Source organism: Fundulus heteroclitus, chromosome 23, assembly GCF_011125445.2.
Source record: "Fundulus heteroclitus isolate FHET01 chromosome 23, MU-UCD_Fhet_4.1, whole genome shotgun sequence".
NCBI classification, from domain to species: Eukaryota; Metazoa; Chordata; class Actinopteri; order Cyprinodontiformes; family Fundulidae; genus Fundulus; species Fundulus heteroclitus.
The window spans coordinates 20,540,813-20,562,881 of NC_046383.1; the positions used below are offsets into that span (position 1 = coordinate 20,540,813).

The 22,069-nt window shown below is 40.3% G+C and overlaps 2 protein-coding genes across 2 annotated transcripts in view; both read left to right on the forward strand.

Annotated features, from left to right (window-relative positions):
- Positions 1-22,069, forward strand: part of LOC105921864 (protocadherin alpha-C2) — a 32,950-nt gene that overhangs the window by 6,373 nt on the left and 4,508 nt on the right.
- Positions 740-14,086, forward strand: LOC118557301 (protocadherin alpha-C2-like). Its single transcript, XM_036127034.1, has 3 exons — positions 740-1,291; positions 8,204-10,226; positions 13,873-14,086. The coding sequence occupies exons 1-3, from the start codon at positions 906-908 to the stop codon at positions 13,984-13,986; spliced, it is 2,523 nt and encodes an 840-aa protein (XP_035982927.1). The 5' UTR covers positions 740-905; the 3' UTR covers positions 13,987-14,086.

Below are 22,069 nucleotides of genomic sequence, written 5' to 3' on the forward strand. Positions count from 1 at the left end.
GGGCCAGTGCCCAGGGGCACCAACCATGGGGGGGGGGGGGCACCACATGACACATGCTTTAAAAATATATTTTTCATAAATTGTTATATTATTTACTTGAAATTGTTGAAAGACCATGCATTATTCGTTTTGTGAACACTGATCTCACAATAATAATAAATGATAGATAAATCAAGATTTTTTTTTTAAATGAGATATTTGAATATTGCTCACTGCTCATATGCCTACATGTAGTTGTGTAAGTTAGTAAATAGTAAATTACATTACAGAAATCCCCTTGATTATGTCTGATGTTTTTGACCGGAGGACAGCACGGGTAAGGGGGGGGGGGGGGGGGGGGGGGGGGGGCCTTGAGGTATAGTGCCCAGGGGCACCACATTGTCTTAATACGGGCCTGTTCCTAACGTCCTCAGTAACTTAAAGTTTACCTCTTTTATTCTGCAAATCCTTTAAATAAACAGAAAAATGGAAAAAAAAAACATGTTAACAAAAGTAACAAGTAAAATGCAGTAAAAGGAAATAAAACGAAGTAAAACTCAACAAAAAATGTCAAATTATGGCATTAAATACAAACAGCAAGATAACAATTCTGTAATAATGTTGAAACGTTTTCCAATTATTTTTTTAAACCTTTTAAAAACAAATGTTATTTCCGTCTCCTTTGTAAGAAAACAAATATAACAGAATAAGCCGTTCATGTCGCTGCTCTCCAATAAAAATAACCTCCTGGTGAAGTCATCGTTTTCTCGATGGTTCATTGGAAGCTGGGATCATTCCTGTCTGGTCTCTCCTATGCAAACGAGTCGTTTATCTAAAATACAGTTTCTTAAACGAGATTACGCATCTTTACATCGACAAACATCAAGGTTTAAGGTGTTGGACGGGGATTTGTATTTATTTATTCAATGGCTCGCCAACGTGCTTCTTTTGCCTGGAGGAGGTATGTCGCAGTTTTTCTCTCTCTTTCTTCCATCATGGACACGGCGACCGCGGTCACTCATTATGCCATTCCGGAGGAAATGGATGAGGGCTCCGTTGTTGCGAATTTAGCGACTGATTTAGGATTAGATGTGAGGAGTCTGAGCAGAAGAAACATGCGGGTCGACGTGGTGGGCAACAAGAAGTACCTTGATATTAACAAAGACACCGGGGAGCTTTTTATTTTGGAAAGGATTGACAGGGAGTTTCTTTGTGCTCTTAAGACAGCCACCTCCTGCTTCCTGAAATTAGACGCTACAATTGAAAACCCGGTGCGCATGTTTAACATCGAGGTGGAAATAACAGACATTAACTAGAAACGTTCAACTTCTGAAGAAGTTGAAGAAGGCGCCCGCCTGGTGGTGTGCGTAACCGTTAAAGGCAAAGCTTCTGAGTGTTGGTTAGGCTGAGCTTTTGTAGGGTGTAAGGTATATCTGTTAAGAGCTTGTAAGAATTATAAATGTGCCTCTCTCTGTATGTGGTGGAAAGGAAATTGTAAGCTGTTCAGATCGGATGCTGCTTATTTCAAATATCTTTGGTTGTTTAAAAATTATCCTTGGTTGTAGGCTTTTATTGCTTGGGGATTTTAAATCAAATGTTTTTAGAGGTTCTTCTTAAGCAGAGGTTTGATACAAGTGTTTGAAAAAAGATTTGTGTGCAGGAAGGCAAAATGTCTGTCTTCTATGTAAACTGTTGTCATTAAAGAAACATCAGAAAACAACACAGGGAAGACACTAAAACCAATTGAATCAGTGTGCTGACACTGTGGAAGGTAAGACAAATACCCCAAGATTTTCCAATATTTTAGTATTTAACCTTTTGCCACGGGTCAAAACTTAAGACAGGGCCTTACCTCCATTAGCACTCAGAGTCTCATTGGATTAGGCACTGGACAGCACCTGTGGTGACTACAGAGCCCAGCCCGGAAAGTCTGCAGCCATTTCAGCACTGGACATTTCTGTACCAGATTCAATGTGTTTATGGGTAACATATAACAAAAAGGTGTGCTCAACATAATATTTAAATATGTTAATGTGACACAAACAAAACCTACACCTTCTGGAAGTTGTAGCAACCAGATACTTAGCAACAACAAGCTTATGTTTCCATTTTCAATGTTTGCTGTCTTTATCTGCATGGGTGGTTCTCCCTTGCATTGCTAGGAATTGTGGGGCCCTAGAATGAAACCATTACAAGCACTGTTCCAAAGTTGGCAACATTTTTAAAAGAAGCCTTTTTCTATCATTGTGCACTTGTGAAATAAACTCCTAGTTTACTTAGAGGCTTGCACTGCTTTTTCTGTTTTGTTACATTTGTTGTTTATTTGGATTTTTTAAGTTGCTTTCCTTGTGGTTTTCCCATAATTTAGCATGTATATTGTAATATATAACTTTTTGCAATGGAGTACTGTCGATCACAGATCAACAGCTTTGGTTATTTTGTCTTTAGCCCCAAAAAGGCACTTCTGACATTGACATAAACATATTTATTAACTGAAAAAAACAGAACAAACTTTAAACAGGCAATAGTGGTTTTTCGCTAATTTCGTTGCCATGGTAACTGGAAATGGAGTGAAGTACAAATAGCACACTTCACGGCATCGAGACGCACGTTTTGATATATAGTTTGTGGGGGTAGACCCTACGGTTCGGGCTGTGTTTGGTTTTATGTGCCTTTCCTTGTAAATTAGAAATGTCTTATTCTCCTGAATGCACCATAGCTTTCTGACGCTCGCGAACGCATCACACTGGTCTGAGAACCAGCGCTGAGTAGAGGCACGTTTCTGCTTAAAGGAGAAGTCCGGTCAAAATCAGAAATCAAACTGCTGAAAGTACTTTAAATATAAAACTACTACATACTGTGCAATAAATTATATGTTTTTTTTAGTTAAGAATAATTTTCTTTTAATCTTGTTTATGTGGAGGAACCCATCTTGTTCCAGAATAGTACTGTCACCTCCCATTTTGTGATGTCACTCAGCGGACCCGCTGTTGAGCAAGTCCCAACGCTCTGTTTGTCACGATGCACTATAGACCAGTTCACGTGTGACGTCATGCGTGACGTCCGCGCTACATCCGGGTCCCGCGGGTAGGCAAAAGCAGAACTGTTCCCGTCTACTAAAACCGGTGTTTAGAGCGTACTTTTAGTTAGTTTATTTTTGGAATCTAAACAATGTCTACGACTTGTTGTGCTCCCGGTTGCACACAGAGGCATTCCAAATCGTCGGATGTACGTTTCTGTCATTTACCAAAGGACGAGGAAAGAAGAAAGAAATTAATAATATCCATGAAAAGGATGCAGGCAGACAATCTCAATGGACTGTGGGAGCCATCATACTACAACAGAATGTGCAGTCTACACTTCATCTTCGGTAAATAGAACTTAATTTTGCACTGGTCATTGTTCTACTTAAATAGCGGCGGAGGGGAGGTGGTGATCGCTAGACGGTGCCGGGAGAAGCAGAGTCAATGTGCTGCAGCAGCAGCACGCCGCATCATTTTAGTTTTCTTTGCGCTATCAGTGTGCAATAATGTTCACCCGACAGCGGCTGCATTACGCCCCTGTTTACGCTGCAACGTCGCCGACACCCCCACCAATTTTAATAAGACAAAAAGAAAAAATTATTTAATCTATTGATGTGGTTGCAAAATTAATTTAATATAGGCCTTTACATATCTTAAAGATTAATCTGCTGTTCTTTAATAGTCTTACTAGTATATCCCAATAGTATATTAATATGTTCTCATTTCAATAATGAAATGGACAACCACTCATGTGACAACTCAGTCTTGGTGTCACTAATCTTACTTAAAGTACAGTATTGGGTCCTCCATGCTCCTTATGTATTAAGATTTACTGCACATTTAAACATTGAAATCTCACTATTGTTAGGGAAATAATTAGTTGTCTGAGAGGATGTAGGTAAGGAGAAGCTGTTATCTACACTTCAGATATATGATGTAAGAAATGTGTTTGGAATGTTAAGATAAATTACATGAAATGGGCTAAAAAGAGTAACTACAGTGCAGTTGTACATTTGTTGAAGTTTGAATTTAAAATTTGAAATGCTGTCAGTGTCAGTGACACTTCTACTTCCAGTGCAAAGTAAATACAATACATTTATTTGCAGTCCCTTGAATGTATAATTTTGCTGTGTTTTATGATGCTGACAGAGTTTCTTAGATTTAAAAGAAGAATAAGGGTGGGGTTTATCTCTGCACATTTCTATATCTTCAAAATAAAATACAGGATATATCTAGACAACAGACATATTTTGAATATATTTGGTTTAATAGGCACGTATTTACCATCTGTCTCTGTTGCTGGTAAGTTCAAAGCAAACTTTTTCAAAGTGGGAAAAAGTCCCAATTCGACATTGATCAGATCCTGTGATGCTTTAAAGATAAACAAACAGCATATAGTGTGTGTCGTGCTTATAAAATTTGTATAAATGTAGCAAATAATGCTGCCTTTTCTTTTTAGACAGGCAAAACGCATCCTAATGCTCAAATCAAGCATCAAAAAATAGGAGCATGCATATTGTGTAGGACCAATGAAGCTTTGGACCAAAAGTGTCCCTACCAAAGTTCAAATCAAACCTACGCCCTTGATTCCATGTTACATTCTTTATAGTAAGGGTTGGTACAGTTTAGCCGGTTGTATAGCAAGGTATGTTTCTGTATCGTGTTTTAAATCCGTGCCCCATGTTCCCTCTTTTAACTTTGAGCACCTGCCCCTCCAACAGTCTCTTCACGTCCTTGCGTGGAGCTATCATCATCTGATAGCGATATGGATTTTTTTAGAAGAGTTTCTTGACAGAAACCGGACTTTTGACGGAATCCAGCCGTACTTATTTCCAGGGCAAACTCTGTCTGGTCCTACAGTTTATATGTATACGCGCGTGTGTGTGTGTGTGTGTGCGTATGTGTGTGTGTGTGTGTGTGTGCGCGCGCTCCGCTGCAGCACGGCTTTACCGGTGTAGGTACCAGATTGACTCGGGCTACCAGATTGACTCGGGTCCTGCCCCTTCTGATGACGTCACTATACATAGTTGGTTTAACGTTTGCTCAATTGCGCAAAATATTGAAATTGGTCTGGACAACTTACTAAAGTAATTATAGCGGGGTGTAGGTTTTATTCGAGAGCGGGATTGCGTTTGTAAATGGACAATTTTACGAAGAAATTCGCCATTGTCCATGCGCCTGCCGATGACGTCACCAGATTCTCCGTGGGCCTTGCGCCTCCCGATGACGTCACCTTATGGCAACGCCACTCAAACAAACTACATTGAGCCCGCGGTCTGCATTTGTAACGAATCAATTTTGTTAAGTTAATTTAGCGGTTTCTTTTTTCTCAAAAGCTTGAACAATGTACCAAATACCACAATAAAAAAAATAATCAAATTCATCACAATCTCATCTGGAATAATAAAAAAAAACGTGATCAGAAAGAACAACATCAGTACAAAAAGGAGGAATGAACGTTTTAAATTTTAAAGTGATGAATGCCGTGATAAAATTTAATTTGGCTGCTGACTTTTATTAAAAATTAAATGAGTTTATGGTTTAGTTTCCCTTCACAACTTAAAAAAAAAATTGGAGGAATGAAATCTCTCTAAGGTTGTAACTTTGATCCTGCAAAATTACATTGCAAAATGATGTTAAAAGTTTTCATGCCTTGACTAATTTACGGGAAAATAAATAACCATAAATTAACAAAATAAAATTGATTTGTAAATGGAGACTGCGGGCGCAATGTAGTGTGTTTGAGATGAGTTGCCATATATTGACGTCTTCGAGAAGCGCAGACCCCGCCCCGAGTCGATCTGGTACCTACACCGGCGCTGCAGCGGAGGAGAAATCAACTTACCGAAAATCCTCACTCTCATGTCATGTTCAAAACATTCTTCTTCGAAATGGTCACTGCGTGTTGAAAAAGTAGTCCACTGTGGTTTGCTTCGGATCCAGCTCAGCACCAGCAAAGAAAGAAAAACGTAGCACATTTTGAAGCGGCGGTCTGAAATGACGTCATCGGCTGAAATTAAAATTCATAATATCTCCGAAACCAAAGTAGCACAAATGTTAATTTTAACGGCACAAACGAAGCACTAAAAAAGTAGCCCAGTTTAATCGGATTCGAAGCAAAATGGGGAGATGGTGAACTCTGGATGACCTTAACAAATATTCTTTAATATCTTCAAAACCAAAACAGCAGAAACGCTAATTTTAACGGCACAAACGAAGCACTAACCATTCCGTCTATTTAACTGAGTTTTTTCTGTGGGTGGGGTGTCAGCTTCACGCAGCTCTTTACCGGCGCTACAGCCGAGGAGAGATCGCGCTGCTGTTAGGCTTTTACTGCCATCCCTCCAGACTTCCATAGGCCATTGACAAATTTAATGAAAAGTAACTTAAAATTATCCTAAAAGACAAAATGTTGAAAAATCAAAGGGCTTATTTAACGCTTTGAGAACATATCTTGTATTCGGCCACAAAGTCAACAATAGTAGAATGATCTTTTAAGCTTATAAGACCATTTTTAAGATGCCAATACGTGTAGCATATAGCTCAGTGGCGTAGCCTAGCCACCGCATTTCTACCAAAATATAAAACCGACATTAAATAAACGACTCACCATCACGTAGTTGCAAGGAAAACACCCAATGGAACACCCTTCGTCTGGGTAAATTGGACTTGATTCAACAATATCCTTCAGTAATTTAGGAAAAACGGCAGCACAGCAAGCAATAGCAGCCACAAGACGGAGGAGTTCACCTCTGACCCGGAACTCAAAGAGTACTGCTTGTTGTCTCACACAGCGCCACTCGTGGACAGTATAGGAACTGCAGGAACGAAGTAAGTCTTTTTCAGTAATCATTGTTGAATGATGATAATGCATTTTTCTAGCGATGATTTCTGTCACGAGGACATAATGCAGTGTTGTGCTGGCAGCCATCCCAACTAATAAAAATAAGATTTAAGATTAAAATAGTACATTATAGTAGTAAAATAAATACAATTATTGTGGTTTAAGGACAAGTTTGGTTCCTGCATTAGGGTTAATTTCAAAAGGTACTTGTCATTTTCAGACTAAAAAACATTCTAAAAAGATGTTCTAATTCAAACTGGACAACAGTAGAAATCAGTAGAGTGAGAAAAACTGGCACTGATATCCTCCAGTAGCCTAAGCCTGATTGTAGGATGTCACTGAACTCTCGTTACATTACAAAGTTTACAATAATAAGGAGAGACAGCGAAATGCTTGAGGCAGGATTTGACAGGAAAAGGAGGAGATTAAGTATTAATATGAAATTAATTAATAAACAATACATAAAATACTTTAATGTTTTCTTAAAACGTCTGAATACAAATTGTCCCAAAACATGTTAAATAAATTCCTTTATCATCATTCATTTATACCAGTTGTTCAAGTTATTTAAGTGTTACTTGTAAAAAAAAAAAAAATATTGTAAATTAGAAATGTCCCATGCTCCTGAATGCAACATAGCTTTCTGACGCTCGCGAACGCATCACACTGGTCTGAGAACGCAGCGCGGAGTAGAGGCACGTTTCTGCTTAAGACAAAGCTTTGCCGTTTGTAAAACTCATGTCGGCTGGCACGGTTTATTGTTCTGTGAATGACAACAGACCACAACAAATGAGGCTGCTAATGAGCCAACAGGAGAAGGTCTGCATCGAAGCAGCATGGAAAATTGGTGTTATTAAACATGATTAAATACTTCAATGTAGCATGAAAAAATAAAATATGTGAATAAAAAAGTTAAAGGCATGAGGTGAACTGTATTGATTTAAATTGAAAAATCGTTTTTTAAAGCCAAAGGGAAATGAAATATTGGGTGAAAATGTAATTCTCTAAAATTGGCACAGCTTGGATTTGAACTTTCGATCTTCTGCTTTGCAGCCCGACACCTAACCCACTCGACCAAAACACCAGTGTCGTGCTCAGCCGAGCATTATTGAGAGGTCAATTGTGTTAAGAAGTGTTTTTTGCGAATTTTGTTCCAACTGTAAGTCGAAACGGCATCAAGTACAAAAAGCCCTGATCGCGGCGTCGAGACGCACGTTTTGATATATAGTTTGTGGGGTTAGACCCTACGGTTCGGGCTGTATTAACGGTACTATAATAATAATAATAAAGAAACCCTTATTAGGTGCATAACATAAGGCCTCCGCCATGCATTTTCAATGCATAGGCGGGCGCCTAATGACAACGCTCCTCATTTTAGAAGAGGAACGATGCATTTGGACATCTCTGAGTCGAGCCCCGTCGGGGAGAGATTCTCCCTGAATAACGCTGCCGACCCGGATGTTGGAGCGAATTCGGTGAAAAATTACCACCTGAGCGCCAGCGATCATTTCGCTATAGAAATTCAGACGGGGAGAGACGGGACGAAGTTTGCCGACTTGGTTCTGAAAACAGCTCTGGACAGAGAACAGCAGGCGGTTCATAATCTGATTCTGACTGCTGTGGACGGCGGGGTGCCCACGCGCACAGGTACGGCCAGCATCATCGTTCGCGTGCTCGACGTGAACGACAACGCCCCTTCCTTTGACAAAGACAAGTATGTTGTGGATGTGATGGAGAACTCTCCCATCGGCAGCTTAGTGATCAAACTGAATGCTACCGATTTAGATGAAGGCTCCAATTCTGACATTGTTTATTCATACAGCTTATACACGTCTGAGAGAACGCAGGAGATGTTTAAGCTGAATCCAGAAAATGGAGAAATCAGAGTGAAGGAAATGATCAATTATGAAGATTTTAAACTTTATGAGATGGAGATCATAGCCAGTGACAAGGGGCCTAACTCCTTATCTGGACAGTGTAGAGTGACAATCCAGGTGACTGACATGAATGATAACCACCCTGAAATTTCCATTAAATCATTTCAGAGTCCAGTAAAAGAGAATGTGGCCACAGACACAGTGATCGCTGTAGTTAGTGTAAATGATAAAGACTCAGGTGATAATGGAGTGGTTGATCTTCATATTCCAGAGAACATGCCTTTCAAACTGAGGGAGTCCTCTGATAATTATTATGAGTTAGTGGTGTCAGAGCCTTTAGACAGAGAGAAGGTCCCAGAATATGAAATCACTTTCACTGTCACAGACAGAGGCTCTCCTCCTTTATCAGACAATGAAACTATGACTTTGGAGCTGCTGGATGTTAATGACAATGTTCCACAGTTCCCCCAGTCATTTTATACTATACGTGTCCTGGAGAATAACGCACCGGGGGCCTTGCTCAGCTCGCTCTCTGCATTTGACCCTGACCTCCATGAAAACCAGTATCTAGTTTATTTCATCATAGAGAAGGAGATCGCCAACACCTCCATGTCCATGCTGTTCTCCATCAATCCAGAGAACGGGAATCTTTACGCTCTAAAAACCTTTGACTATGAGATTGAGAGGGAGTTTCTTTTCCACATTGAGGCCAGAGACTCTGGTTCTCCTCCTCTCAGCAGCAACGTGACCGTCCACATCATTATTGTGGACCAGAATGACAACGCTCCAGTTATCGTCTCTCCGTGGCGCGCTCACGGCTCAGTGGTGGAGGAGAAGATCCCCAGATCCACTGATAAAGGCTCCCTGGTGGCTAAAGTGATCGCCTTAGACACGGACTCTGTGCACAACTCTCGGATTACCTACCAGTTTCTGCAGGTGACTGATGCTTCCTTGTTCAGCCTGGACCAATACAACGGAGAGATCCGCACCATGAGGATGTTCAGCTACAAAGACTCACGCCACCACAGACTGGTTGTTGTTGCCAAGGACAACGGGGAGCCTGCTCTCTCTGCTACAGTCACCATCAAGCTGCTGACAGTGGAGACTGATGTTAAGGCCCACTCTGACATGACCGAGATGCCTCTGGAGTACGACATCTTTGCAGACATAAACCTGTATCTGGTCATCGGTCTGGGCTCGGTGTCGTTTCTCCTGCTCATCACCATACTGGTCACCATCGTGCTGAAGTGTCAGACACCCAAGGCCAGCAAAGCTGCTCCTCCCAGCAGGAACAGTGTGATCAGTGAGAGGAACTCCACCATCGCAGACTCCACCCTGGTCTCCAACGATGCCTACTGGTACAGTCTGTTTCTAGCAGAGACCAGGAAAGGAAAGCTGGTGGTCAGACAGCCTGTGCCAAAGGGCTCCAGATACATCGTGTCCAGCATCCCCAGAGGGACAGGGCTGTCAGAGACTAGTGACTCAGCAGCTTCTACTCTGCAGGTAGGACGATTGTAAAGAATGAAATAAAAACATAGATTTTTTTTAATGTTAAGCTTACAATTTTTATATTATTTCACAGAGAATGAATTTACTTTTTATAAATATAAAAAGGACCGGCATCAAAATAACTATTAAATTAAGGAATTGTCATCATAATTTTGATGGTTGCATTGAAAACAATGCAATTGAAACAGAGTAAAGAACGCTTGTTGATTTCATTATTGTTTAAATTATTAAATCATAAATGTGGAAAAAAAACCCTCATAGTTCCTTAAAACCTCATAGTAAATGTGTACACTAATGGGAAATATATGGATAGTAATCGCGTACAATTCGGTCAAAAGCAGTTTCGGCATTTTAACATGAATAAGGAGGATCCTACCAAGCTTTCACAGAGACAAATGACCCACAAAAACCTTTTTCCTAAAATTTGAAAATAACAGAATAAATAAGTAATAAATAAATATATATACTGATACAAAAACAAACAAATAATTTATCACTAGCAAAGGCAACAACAAAAAGACAAGATCAGAAGTTTATTTGTCATCGAACACTGTTGGCAGCATTATAATGAAATTGGTTCATGGGCCGAGATATAAAATTAACAAAGATAAAAAAAATAACGTGATAAAAAAATGATTCAAATTAAACAACAATAATATAAAGATGAGGCAGTTTAAGAGTCACTGAAGAGTTTATCTAAATGATATGTGCAGTTTTAAACAAGTTGTTAGCAAGAAGGTGAACTGTAGAGAAAGTTATGAACGGTAACAAATGAAGGTAGACCAGCAACTAGCGTGAATAAATAAATAAGAGGCAAAGACATCAGTATTAAGAGTAAAATATTAGTGATAAAAAATGGATAGAAATTAGGCAGGCATAACCTCATCATGTATATCACCCTTATAAGCGGGGAACTGATATGTATGCATGTATCCGTGGCAGTTAGTGTGTGTGAAGCATCACATTGAGGAGGTGATGTTTTGTCTCTGATGATTTTTCTAATATATTTTTTAATAATATCGTCTTTATTGTCACTGCAACATACATTCCAACAAAATTTGTTCTCTGCTTTTAACCCATCCCCTTGGGGAGCAGTGGGCTGCCATGTGTGGCGCCCGGGGAGCAATCAGGGGTTAAGGGTCTTGCTCAGGGACTCAGAGTGCCGGCACTGGGGATCGAACCGGGTACTTGCATCCTTCTCAGAGTGCAAGCACACTGCTCTAACCACTAGACCACCACTCCCCCACCTTCTGGCCCTGCTTTGGCATCAGATCTCAAAGATGTTGCTGATGGCTGGATGCTAAGACCTGATAACCTTCTGACCTGCTTTTATGATCTTCTGCAGCACCTTCTGCTACTTATTGCGGTGTCTTGCATACCACGCTGTGATGCCGTAAGTCAGGATGCTCTCCACTATGCAGTGGTAGAAGTTCATGAGGAGGTTCTGAAATAATCCAGCCTTCCTTCGTCTCTTCAAATAGGGAAGACTGAGCTCTGCTGACTGTTTGGGTGGTGTGGGCCATCCATGAGAGGTCCTCTGTTCTGTGGACACCCAGAAACTTAAAGCCACATCCCACTTCACTTCTTTTTCAATGCTGGTTGATGGTAAACGAACCAGTCTTCTGGACTTTCTGAAATCCACCACAATCTCCTTGGTATTTCTGCTGTTCAGGATGAGATTGTAGGTGCAGCACCAGGTTGTTAGGAGGTTGCAGGTCAGCCCCACAGTTGTTGCATCATCCACAAATGTAATGACTGTGTGTGTCATGTGGGCTGAATGGTAGTCATGGGTGAATAGGACAAACAGCAGAGGGCTCAGTACACATCCATGGGGTACAAAAGTGTTCAAGGTGGTGATGGGAAATCTGTAAAATTCCCGTTCTAACAACTTGGTGGTGCTTGGTCAGGATGTTCAGGGTCTGGTTGCAGATGGTGGAGTTCAGGGTGAGCTTGTGCAGTGTTAGCATAGATGTGTCTTCCAGTGGAATCTGCACAACTAAAAAATATATTTGTTATAATGATGGGGGAATGAATACATGTGAGGCATCTGCTTCTTCTGTTGTGTTACGCTAGAGACTTTTTAATGAATTCTCGTGTAATTTTAGCAACATAACAGCAAGTATCCGTACAAATTAAAATCTTAACAAGAATGACAAATGAGGGCATACATATTAAATTAATTCAACACAAAAACTCAACAACCCACGTCCCCTCATTTGTCAGCTTTAAATGCACTCAAAAGAAGCAATGTTTTATCCTTACTATGTGCTTAAATTCCAAACTTAATTTTTAAACTTTAATGACTTCACTTTTGTTGCTGGCTATCTGTTAACATGATTCTTTGCTATCACTATTGTCCCTTGATTGTCCTCAAATGTCTTGATTTCATTTGATTGATTAATTTGAAAGAGGAATGTGCAATCTATTAAAACACATGACATGACAATTCATGAGTTAAAAAGCCAGAAATAGCCAAAGGCTATTTTTCATCTTTGGTGGTCTCTCTTATTTTGAATCTTCCTGGTACCATTCCCTTCAGTCTTAAAAACACCTCCATTACTGGCTGCAATAATAATAATAATACCATCAACCCATATAAGTAGAACCACTGTATCTTTTCTTAGTTTGTTTGTGTGAAAACAAGGATCCACAGCACTTTGCTTGAAACTGTTCTGTTAAATAGTCATGGAATTTCCTGTTACTGTCCCCTCCATGAATGTTTAAGCCAATTAGAGTGACTTCCCCAGCTTATAAACCAGTTTTTCATCAGGTTTTCCTTTTACTTCGTATACTTCTGGTCGTTCAGTGTAAACTTCAACATTTATTTGTGCATGCATTAAACTACTCAGGGTAGCAGTTGTAGAAAAAAAACTTTCCTCATGGTCTACTCCAAAACTTTGGTTTGATCATTTTGCTACACACCGTGCTTTATATCCTTCTGATCCATTAAAATTGTTTTTCTTTACATAGATCCATCTACCCCCCACTGGCAATCTGGCATCTTAACTTTCTCTTTTCACCTTTGGTCTTTCCCACACATGTATGTCCTCATCCTCAGGCGTCTGTGTTTGCCTTCTTTCGCCGTTTTTTGCCTTAAACTTAAGCAGTCTAAACCATCGGACTGTAGTACTTTCTGGGAGGTGAATCCAGTAATCTGGACTGTTGCTATTGTAAGATACAAAAAAACAACAACTTCTGTACACCTGGAGTCCAGCTTCCCTTTCGTATTGTTTGTAAGCATAACATTCAGACCCAAACGTTCACATCCTGGCTAGATTATGCTTGCACAACATAATAAGTTGTCAGTCGTGTCCTGCTTGCAGCATTTTGCCTTTGCATGTGTTTTGTGTGTCAGCATCATCTGTATTTGCGGCATGTTTGCACTTTGTGTGACTAATTTCTGTGATTGCAGTGTTTCTCCTTCGCTGCGTTTTTCCATTCTGTGTTTTGTATGTTAGCCTCTGTTTTGTGTTTGGAGTACTTTTATGTTTGCAACGCATTTATGTGCTTGCAGGGCGTTTGCACCTCTCGGCCACCGTCAAAAAGTATTCTCCAGCTCAGTTCTGCTGTGCCATTCTGATGTGGGGAATATGCAGTTGAAGTTTCATGTCTAATCCCAAATTGGCTTCACAATGCTTAGTATCTATTCGCCGTGAACTATGTAGCATTGTCTGATCTGATTCACTTTACCTGTATGGAGCTGTATCGGCTAAGAAGATTTCAGTTGCTTACACTGTATCGCGATTGCTTTTGAGAAAATATACAATTACTGCAATGGAAAAAGCATTGGTAAACAATAATGCATTTGTCTGTCCGTGTCTTGATTCTGGATATGTTGGCTCCGCTAAATCTTTGTATACTAGCTCTAGAGGATTTTCATCTTGTTTGTCAGGGTTTCTATTCCTAGCTTGGACAAATATTTCCTGGATACACACCTCACAGTTTAAACATTGGTTGTCTGTTTAACCCTTGATTTTCATACCTTCAACCACATGTTGTAACTTCAGAATGTCACTATAATTGCAATATCCCAAAACTGCACGCCACGTTTGCACATCATAACAATTATTACACTTATTATCAAATCACTTAATGTTTCAAGATAATAGCGTCTGTTTTTGTCATGGATGTCTAATTTTGTACCATCCATAAAGAACGTCCCCTCATTACTTGGAAGGTGATTGTTGCTCTATTTGTGGCAGATGTTCTCAAAAAAAATGTAATATGGAAATGAGGGAATATATAGAGCCTCTTTCAGTGTTGTTTACATCGCTGTTGAAATTCCACGCTGTCAATTGGTCATCCAGAATATACAGGTGTCACTGCTCTGTGTCTTGGTGCCCTCCATCAAGGCTATGCATCATTCTGCTGCCTCCTTCTGCAGGTGTGTTGCTTCTACAGGTTTTGTTTTGAGCTCAGCAATCTTTATTTCTGACTCACTTTGGATTCTGTGAACGGTAAAAGGTTTACAGTGTAACCCACCCCAACATCAAATTTTTTACAGAGCAATTGTATAAACTGGGCCTAAAGGTGCTACTTTATTGTTACCGTGCAATTTTTTTTTTACATTTTCATGTGAACTTGTTTAGTTCTGCAATATTTGTCTTAAGACTATCTTAGTGCTGCCCTCCTATGGCTAAATGGTGGCTATTGCAGTTGAATCCTCCTATTGGTTCAAACAGCACAAGCTTTAGTCATGATAGCTCCAGTTCCGGTATAAAAGAACCCCAGTCAGAGAGACGCTGCCCACGGCGAGCAGTGTTGCCAAATCTGTTTATTATAAGCAACCATGGGCCTTTTTTTTTCTCTAAAGTTGGTTGCAAATTCAGTGAGTCGCAGGTTGCAATATTTAGGGCATGTTTTTGAACCTGAAGTTGCTTATTTGGGCGTGGCAATTTTTCCCAATATAAACAATTTTTCCTGGTTTTCGTGCCCACACAACAACAGCTATTTAGTGATCTGGTTCCACTGCTGCGGTGTCACAGACGGCGTCAACGTTGCGAGCTGGCTAAAATATATTTCAGCCACATACTTTCGCCACTCACACTGCACCCATTCTGTCCTCCGCAGCCTCTGCAGCCACCCTGAACCTCTCCCCATTGCTCAATCGCACCCTTAGCCCTGCTCCTTAGGGTCTCTTGGCACTGCCCACTTTGGTGCCATTTTTCAGAATGTGTCTGGCAGTGGGGTTATGCTTTTACATCAGGGTTTGTTACACTTTAAATCTCTCTGATAGGCCTTTTAATAATCGTCTCTGCCCATATGAAATGCTCCGTCAAACTCTCACTGCTTGTTTTCTTCAGAATAGTCCGTTCAGTATCAAGGCTGATGATTCTTGGTTTAGGTTTTCCCACATAATAGTTTCTCAATATCTTCAGTGCTTTGTGTCCATCATTAGTAGCTTCTCTCATCACTTGTGATAGGCTCTGATCATCCAGGAACTTTTTTAACTCATTCTTATTTTTGTCATCCATGTCCTAAGAATTTCTTTTCCCACAGTTCATAGCTTTTCTCATCTCCGTAGAAAAACTGCTGCTGGGTTCGACTTTACGCTTACTCATGTTGCTAGTCGTCACTAAAAATGCTATACTTTGTGAATTCAAACTCTTCCCTGGAGTAACTTCAGTATCTTCCTGGCACCATAACCTGTTAACATAGATCTGTCTTCCAACAGAATATGGATGAATACTAAAGATGTTTGTTATAATGACAGGAAAATTAATACACTTCTTCTTGTGTTAGGCTCATAACGTTTTAATGAACTATTGCCTTATTGAACTGTTGCCTATTAATTTAGGCAACATAAAGGAATTGTCCTTACAAAACAAAATCTTAACAGGAATGGCAAATGAGAGCAAACATATTAAATAAATTCAACACAATAACTCAACGCGCAGTTTGGACAAAAAATCGAATGATCGTGTTGAATGCTGAGCCGAGGTCCTTGAAGAGCAGCTTAGGTGTTCGGTTTCTCCCAGTGCTCCAGGGCAGTGAGCAGGGTGAAGCTGATGGCATCCTCTGTTGACCTATTGGCTCCGCAAGCGAACTGGTGCTGATTCAGAGTAGCAGGGATGGCATATTTGATGTGGGCCATGACCAATATTTCACAGCATTTCACAATCACAAAAGTGAGTGCAGTCAGTTTGTAGTATTTCTGGCTGCTCACCTTTTTAAGCTTGGGGATGGGCACAGCTGTTGTTAGTTTGAGATGCTCGTATAGGCTTTGGTTGGAGTAAACACATCAGCTAGTTGGTCTGCACATGCCTGGAGGGCTCGACCCTGGGATGTGGTCAGAAGCAATTCAGAATCAACTTTATTTGGCCAGTTTGTACCCACAAACTGAGCAAATAATCCCTGCTTAGAGACTTAACAGATTTAAAAACTGATTTGTCCCTTCATCAATCAGATTCTTAAATGAGGAAGGCATACAATATCTTGTCATGCTTCTGATGCTCTGGTCTTATCTGCTGGTCTGATTTGCTAAATTATATGTGTGAATGTGTCAATGTTCTTTTGTGGGTCAGCTTTTATCAAGCAATATTTGTCTACTTGTTTGTTAATTTTTCTATTGTGTTCGGATGGTTTTTATTGTTTGTAGTGTATTTAATTGTTGAAGCAGCTTTGTTTAGCGTACAATGTCTAAGACAAATCTCCCCATGGGGGACAATAATGTATACATCTATCTATCTACTTATCTACAAAAAAGGAATTTGACTTCCGGTTCCAACGCTGGCATCGTGAAAAATATAAACAGACAGACTAGCAGAACATCAGCTACAGTTTGTAACAAAAAAAAGTTAAAAGATAAGAACAGGGCAGTATGTACAAGCGTTTTTTTATTTATTTTTTTTAGACATGCATAGACAAATATCTACATGTCAGGTCCTGTAACTCTCCTAGCTTTGACTTGCATTCTTCACATCGTGTGGTCCCAGCTTCAGCTGCTGCTTGTCAGGTGGCAGTCTACACACGTTCTATGTTGCCGTTGTTGTCAAAACTTGTTGTAGTGACTATCAACCATCTTTTTAATCGCTTCTGGGTGTGGGGAATCCTGGTTCTAACGCGCTTAGAGAATAATATCCAGACTGGGAGATGAGTTGCGGGTGTTGTAGATGAACAAACAATCCAAAATCCTGAGTGGTGGTCTTTGACAACAAGTGAGATGGACAACTAATTATGAAGAGTGTAGATATGGCAGAGCTTAACCAGTAGCCATAGGCTATTCTGTGCCAAAGTGGTAAACTTCCACAGAAAGATTTTAAATATTCACCTACAGTATATGTTTATTTAATCTATGCTGCTGTCTTTCACATAATAACAAATAATAAACATCACAACTGGCCAAATCCAGTCAACCAAGTATTGAATATTGCTTAAATGATAGGCCATGACTGCATCCCTGACTCCATGATCTGGTCAGTTTTATTTGTTTAATGTACTTTTCATCAAAATCCCCTCATCATTTCAAAATCCCTTCATGTCAATAAAAGGTCTGGTTGTTTTGGTGGCATTCACCAAAACCTATTCAGTTTGTTGTAAGTTTTTAAGTATATATTTTGTATTTTTGTTTCTATACTGTAACCTAATGATTAAGCTGCCATATATTAACCTGGAAGTCAAAGAGCACACATCATTGTTCCGGCATATATTTCCAGAATTTGTTTTCAAATTCTGTTCAAAATAAATATTTGTTAGTTTAATATTAATACTATAATAGTTTGTATAGTGTGTATTTGATAGATTATATTTTGCAAAAAGAGATTTCTGTATATAATCATTTAATTTGTCAGAATTTCATATTTCCCTATCAAAATATCCTAATGTCATCCATATTCTAATTAAATTAGATTCAAGTTGACAGTTATTTCATTTTCTTTTCCGCTTTCTGTCACTTTGACAGTCCAGTGTCCATTTCACATCAATCAAAGGCTTTTCAATTCAGGGAACAGTATTTCTTAGATCTGCTTGGCGACAAGTAAATGAGTTTATTAGTCCAAGTTTCCAGTATGAAAAAAACATGAAGTGGCAATGATAATAAGTGAAAGGGTGGCACTTTGTTCTGACATATTTAAATATTTTTTTTACATTAACTGGCCAGGCCACAGAGTCTGTGTTATACAGATCTCAGCTACACTTACTGCAAAATTTAGCACAGTGACAAACATGTAAGCGCCCCAGATCGGTGTGAACAAAGCTTATGTTGCAAGTCAGACCGCAAAGAAGAATGCATAGTTTGTCCCTTTTTTAAGCAGGTAAAGATCAAAATAAATAAAAAAACACAAGTCAAAAACATGTCTCAGCACAATTTTCTTAATGTTTATTTTCTGTTCAGGGACACTGAGCAAGGTTTCCAATATAAGCTAATTCATTTGTTAGATGAGAACATGATGTGATTTCTATTTCTGCTAAAAGTGTGTTCTTGAGGAGCATAGAGAGATAAATCACATTGAAAAGTTTATCTGACAGCAAAATAATTAATTAACTGAGTAATATCTTGTGGCTACAAGGCTGCTAAAGTTATGGATTTGAATAAACTTGATGCTGTTGGGAAAATAGTCTGGCTAACATAGGAAAAAGTCACCAAAAGAAATACATGGTAGTGATTGAAAATACTTGAGTGAAATCATAAAAAAGATTGTCAGCCTCTCACTAATTGTTCTTCATCCTGCTGTTTACTGTCACAAGAGAGCTGAGCCTGTTTGAGAGGTGGGGATCTCCACAAATAGGCTGACATGACAAAAATGGAAAAACATGAGGCAAATGCTCATCTATGTTCACACTCTCACAAGTTCTAAAATTCAGCTTCTCAGGGTGCTAAATATGTAATGTCTTTCTGTTTAAACTTTGAAGTCATGGTGTTACAGAGTGATAGTGAATTATGTTGAAGCCTTTGACTTTTAAGTGATTAAGCATTCCCTAACTTTTGTTGTTCTTCATCTATTTTATAGTTAAAGCAACGGTAGCAAGTGTTCACTCATAATCAAGCTGAAATATCAAGCAGCCTCGTCCCTCTTTGCATTTTCTTACCTTTATGTCAAGTTTGATGGTATTTGTTTCCACTGCTTTTATGCACACATCAGTTTTTGCATGACTTTTGTAAATAGAGAGAAAGTAGAAAATAAAATCTTAACTGTCATATCTTTCTGGTGAATATTTTTTTTTAGGAAAAATAAATGGTGTATAGCCTAATGACTGATAAATATGACATATGCGGATATTAGAGCTCCAGATAATTACATATAAAGCATATTCCCGCTTTATTAATTTGTTATTAAGTCAAATTACTAAATAAACATTAAATCAACTCAGAAATTCATATTTTTATTGTTCGTTCAGCTTTTTATCTGTTTTGGAGAATAACGCGTTCTTTGACGAGGTCTTATCGCGATAGGTGATTTGGGGAGGGGATGAGAGTTGTTGTGCACATTCAGCACGTCATTTGTGGGGGGGAAACGCCTTCTTCTCACGATTAGCGTTGCGTTTTCTGCTTTTAACTGAAAGATATGACCATCTTGGGGATTCTAGACAGCGGAATCTTCACGATGGCACATCCTGTCGGGCTGCGGTGCGGGACGCGGTATGTCTCCCTGTTTCTCTGTCTTTTTACATGGAGTGCTGTAGGGTCGGTCACCCATTATTCTGTACCCGAAGAAATGGAGGAGGGATCTGTCGTTGCGAATTTGGCAGCTGATTTGGGATTAGAGGTGAAGACCCTGAAGACGCGGAAAATGCGCCTGGATGTTGTGGCCAATAAAAAATATCTAGACATCAACAAAGACACCGGGGAGCTTTTTATTTCGGAAAGGATTGACAGGGAGGTTTTGTGTCCCTCGAAAACAACGTCATACTGTTTCCTGAAATTAGACGCTACAATTGAGAACCCGGTGCGCATGTTTAACATCGAGGTGGAAATATTGGACATTAATGACAACGCTCCTCATTTTAGAAGAGGAACGATGCATTTGGACATCTCGGAGTCGAGCCCCGTCGGGGAGAGATTCTCCCTGAATAACGCTGCAGACCCGGATGTTGGAGCGAATTCGGTGAAAAATTACCACCTGAGCGCCAGCGATCATTTCGCTATAGAAATTCAGACGGGGAGAGACGGGTCGAAGTTTGCCGACTTGGTTCTGAAAACGGCTCTGGACAGAGAACAGCAGGCGGTTCATAATCTGATTCTGACTGCTGTGGACGGCGGGGTGCCCACGCGCACAGGTACGGCCAGCATCATCGTTCGCGTGCTCGACGTGAACGACAACGCCCCTTCCTTTGACAAAGACAAGTATGTTGTGGATGTGATGGAGAACTCTCCCATCGGCAGCTTAGTGATCAAACTGAATGCTACCGATTTAGATGAAGGCTCCAATTCTGACATTGTTTATTCATACAGCTTATACACGTCAGAGAGAACGCAGGAGATGTTTAAGCTGAATCCAGAAAATGGTGAAATCAGAGTGAAGGAAATGATCAATTATGAAGATTTTAAACTTTATGAAATGGAGATCATAGCCAGTGACAAGGGGCCTAACTCCTTATCTGGACAGTGTAGAGTGACAATCCAGGTGACTGACATGAATGACAACCACCCTGAAATTTCCATCAAATCATTTCAGAGTCCAGTAAAAGAGAATGTGGCCACAGACACGGTGATCGCTGTAGTTAGTGTAAATGATAAAGACTCAGGTGATAATGGAGTGGTTGATCTTCATATTCCAGAGAACATGCCTTTCAAACTGAGGGAGTCCTCTGATAATTATTATGAGTTAGTGGTGTCAGAGCCTTTAGACAGAGAGAAGGTCCCAGAATATGAAATCACTTTCACTGTCACAGACAGAGGCTCTCCTCCTTTATCAGACAATGAAACTATGACTTTGGAGCTGCTGGATGTTAATGACAATGTTCCACAGTTCCCCCAGTCATTTTATACTATACGTGTTCTGGAGAATAACGCACCGGGGGCCTTGCTCAGCTCGCTCTCTGCATTTGACCCTGACCTCCATGAAAACCAGTATCTAGTTTATTTCATCATAGAGAAGGAGATCGCCAACACCTCCATGTCCATGCTGTTCTCCATCAATCCTGAGAACGGGAATCTTTATGCTCTAAAAACCTTTGACTATGAGATTGAGAGGGAGTTTCTTTTCCACATTGAGGCCAGAGACTCTGGTTCTCCTCCTCTCAGCAGCAACGTGACCGTCCACATCATTATTGTGGACCAGAATGACAACGCTCCAGTTATCGTCTCTCCGTGGCGCGCTCACGGCTCAGTGGTGGAGGAGAAGATCCCCAGATCCACTGATAAAGGCTCCCTGGTGGCTAAAGTGATCGCTTTAGACACGGACTCTGTGCACAACTCTCGGATTACCTACCAGTTTCTGCAGGTGACTGATGCTTCCTTGTTCAGCCTGGACCAATACAACGGAGAGATCCGCACCATGAGGATGTTCAGCTACAAAGACTCACGCCACCACAGACTGGTTGTTGTTGCCAAGGACAACGGGGAGCCTGCTCTCTCTGCTACAGTCACCATCAAGCTGCTGACAGTGGAGACTGATGTTAAGGCCCACTCTGACATGACCGAGATGCCTCTGGAGTACGACATCTTTGCAGACATAAACCTGTATCTGGTCATCGGTCTGGGCTCGGTGTCGTTTCTCCTGCTCATCACCATACTGGTCACCATCGTGCTGAAGTGTCAGACACCTAAGGCCAGCAAAGCTGCTCCTCCCAGCAGGAATAGTGTAATCAGTGAGAGGAACTCCACCATCGCAGACTCCACTCTGGTCTCCAACGATGCCTACTGGTACAGTCTGTTTCTAGCAGAGACCAGGAAAGGA